The sequence below is a fragment of the Phoca vitulina genome, unplaced genomic scaffold, assembly GCF_004348235.1.
Source record: "Phoca vitulina isolate PV1807 unplaced genomic scaffold, GSC_HSeal_1.0 scaffold50, whole genome shotgun sequence".
Lineage (NCBI taxonomy): Eukaryota > Metazoa > Chordata > Mammalia > Carnivora > Phocidae > Phoca > Phoca vitulina.
In genome coordinates, this window is record NW_022589753.1 from 8,445,190 (window position 1) to 8,447,438 (window position 2,249).

At 44.6% G+C, this 2,249-nt stretch overlaps 1 protein-coding gene across 1 annotated transcript; it reads right to left on the reverse strand.

The window, feature by feature from the left end:
* Positions 1–262: 262 nt before the first annotated feature.
* On the reverse strand, positions 263–1,557 carry LOC116621673 (60S ribosomal protein L39-like). Its single transcript, XM_032387577.1, has 2 exons — positions 1,537–1,557; positions 263–415 (listed from the first exon to the last, which is right to left on the reverse strand). Exons 1-2 carry the CDS (start codon positions 1,555–1,557, stop codon positions 263–265), a joined length of 174 nt encoding a protein of 57 aa, XP_032243468.1.
* Between the last annotated feature and the right edge of the window lie 692 nt (positions 1,558–2,249).

Consider the following 2,249-nt stretch of genomic DNA (forward strand, 5'->3'; position numbering starts at 1 on the left):
GTATCATACAGAACAGTTTGAATGCCCTTAAAATTCCCCCTTTTTGTTCCAGCAAGCAGCTATTCTAAACTGTCCTTTTTTTTTTTCCTTTCAAACAGAAGGTCTCACATATTTATTACTGAACCAACCTACTCGTGCAGAAGCATAGTAGCAGAGATACATCATTTCCCTGATAAAACGTGTCTACGGTTCAGGCAGCAGTGATGTTTACGCAGTGATGGGATAGGAGCATCAACACGTGTGCCGTCTCTTGCGCGATCGCTTATAGACCCGGCTTGGATCTTCTCCGATGCCTCCTCTTGGAGTTGTGCCTGATTTTATTACCAGTTTTCATCCAAATCCACTGGGGAATGGGACGGTTCTGCTTTTGTTTCCTGCCCAGGAATCGCTTGATCCTGAAAGTCTTGTGAGAAGACTTGGAGGGGAAGAGTCAACTGCACCCACCGTGATGGTAGAGAAAAGGCTAAATTCTGTACTTTCAACATAATTGCTGTTCCCCCTCCCCCTTTTTACCTTCTCCAAGAGACTTTTATTTTAGGAGTAGATGACAGCTGATTCTCCTTTTTGGCAGAGACCCACAGAAAGCCACTTTGTATGGCTGCAACTCACACATCCTTGGAAGATCTCTCCTGCTGTATTTTTGCCCAGGCAGGAAAATACCAAAACTTGCTTTGCCAAACACCCAAGAGGGAGCCCCTTTCCCCAAAATGACAGAGCAAACAAGCTAGAAACTGGAAGGGGTGTGTCTAAGGAGCACTGGCCCCTCACCTGGTTCTATAGTTGCACATCCTGATTATCTTTTTTTTAAAGTTTATTTATTTATTTTTAGTAATCTCTACACCCAACATGGGGCTCGAACTTACGACCCTGAGATCAAGTGTCGCATGTTCTACCGACTGAGCCAGCCAGGTGCCCCCCTGATCATCTTATTATGCTGCCCAGACACAGAATTGTTTCTTGCCATCTCTTGAAGATGTGATGTCTTGCTCACAATCCCCTTCGTTATTGCATGCGTGTCTAGTGTTGAACTCTAAGCCTACAACTGCGACCAGACTTCTTAACTGAGTGTGTAGGTGGTAGAGGGGTTAGACAATTTGGGGGTAGAGAATGCAGGATGTAAAAAGTAGAAAATTACCATACCTCATCTATTCCTTTATTAAATTATGCCACAAATATTTGAGTCTCTACCCTGTGTCAGGTTCTGCTTGAGAATAAGACAGTTTCTGCCATTATGGAGCTTATGGTCTTACAGAAGAAAATACTGAAGATAGGAATTTACAGGCAGAAGGCGAATAAAGCATGGTTGTAAGTTGGGTGGGGGGCTATTTGGTTAGGTGAGTCAGGAAAGGTTCCTGCAGAGCTGATATTTGAATGGAGCTGTGAATGAAGTAGGCCAGCAAACCCCGCAAGAGTCTACAGATGGAGTGTTCCAGGCAGAGGGGGGAGCAGACACAGGGCCTAGGACTGGGTGAGCTGGATCTGATGGAGGAAAGGCGAGCATCCAATGAGCTATATCTCTTTTCTGTCTTTACTCACCTTTTGGACATCTAAAACCATCTCAGATGAGTATAACCCAAACTGAGCACCTCCTCTTCCCCCGCCCAACCAATTTCTTCCACAATCTTCCCAGCTCTGCTAAAGAAAATTCCAGTTTTATGTTGGCTCAGGCCAAGAATCTTAGAGTCACCCTTGACCACTGCTTTCACTCAGATACTGTTCCTAACCCAGAGCAAATGTTGTCAACGCTACCTTCAAAATTTATCAAGAATTCCATTAGATAGGGGCGCCTGGCTGGCTCAGTCGGTGGCGCATGCAACTTTCTATCTTGGGGTTATGAATTCGAGCCCCAAGTTGAATGTAGAGATTACTTAAAAAAATAAAAATCTTAAAAAAAGAAAAAAAAAAAAAAGAGGAATTCCACTAGATAAATCCCAGCAATTCTATCACTTTCCTAGCTCAACCCCTCACCATCTCTTACATAGATTATTAGGGTGCCCTCACAGTTGGTTTCATTATTTCCATTCTCCCGCACCCTCTTACAGTCTGCTCTTAAAGTAGGGAAATCTGTGAAAATAAGCCAGACCACATCACCCCTCACCACACAACTGCCATGGACCCCATCTTGCTCAGGCTAGGATCCCAAGTCCTTATGATGGACTGCACATGATCTGGTCCCCAATGTGCTCTCTGACCTCATCCACTCTGCTCCAAACACCATGAGTTCCTCGTCTTGCCAAGAATACACCAGG

Excerpts from the sequence above, each read along its gene's own strand:
- LOC116621673 (XM_032387577.1), bottom strand. The coding sequence starts at position 1,557 with ATGGTTTTAGATGTCCAAAAG. Across the intron at positions 416-1,536 it reads TGGTTTTAGATGTCCAAAAG|TCTTCTCACAAGACTTTCAG; the intron begins GTGAGTAAAGAC and ends TTCCCCTCCAAG.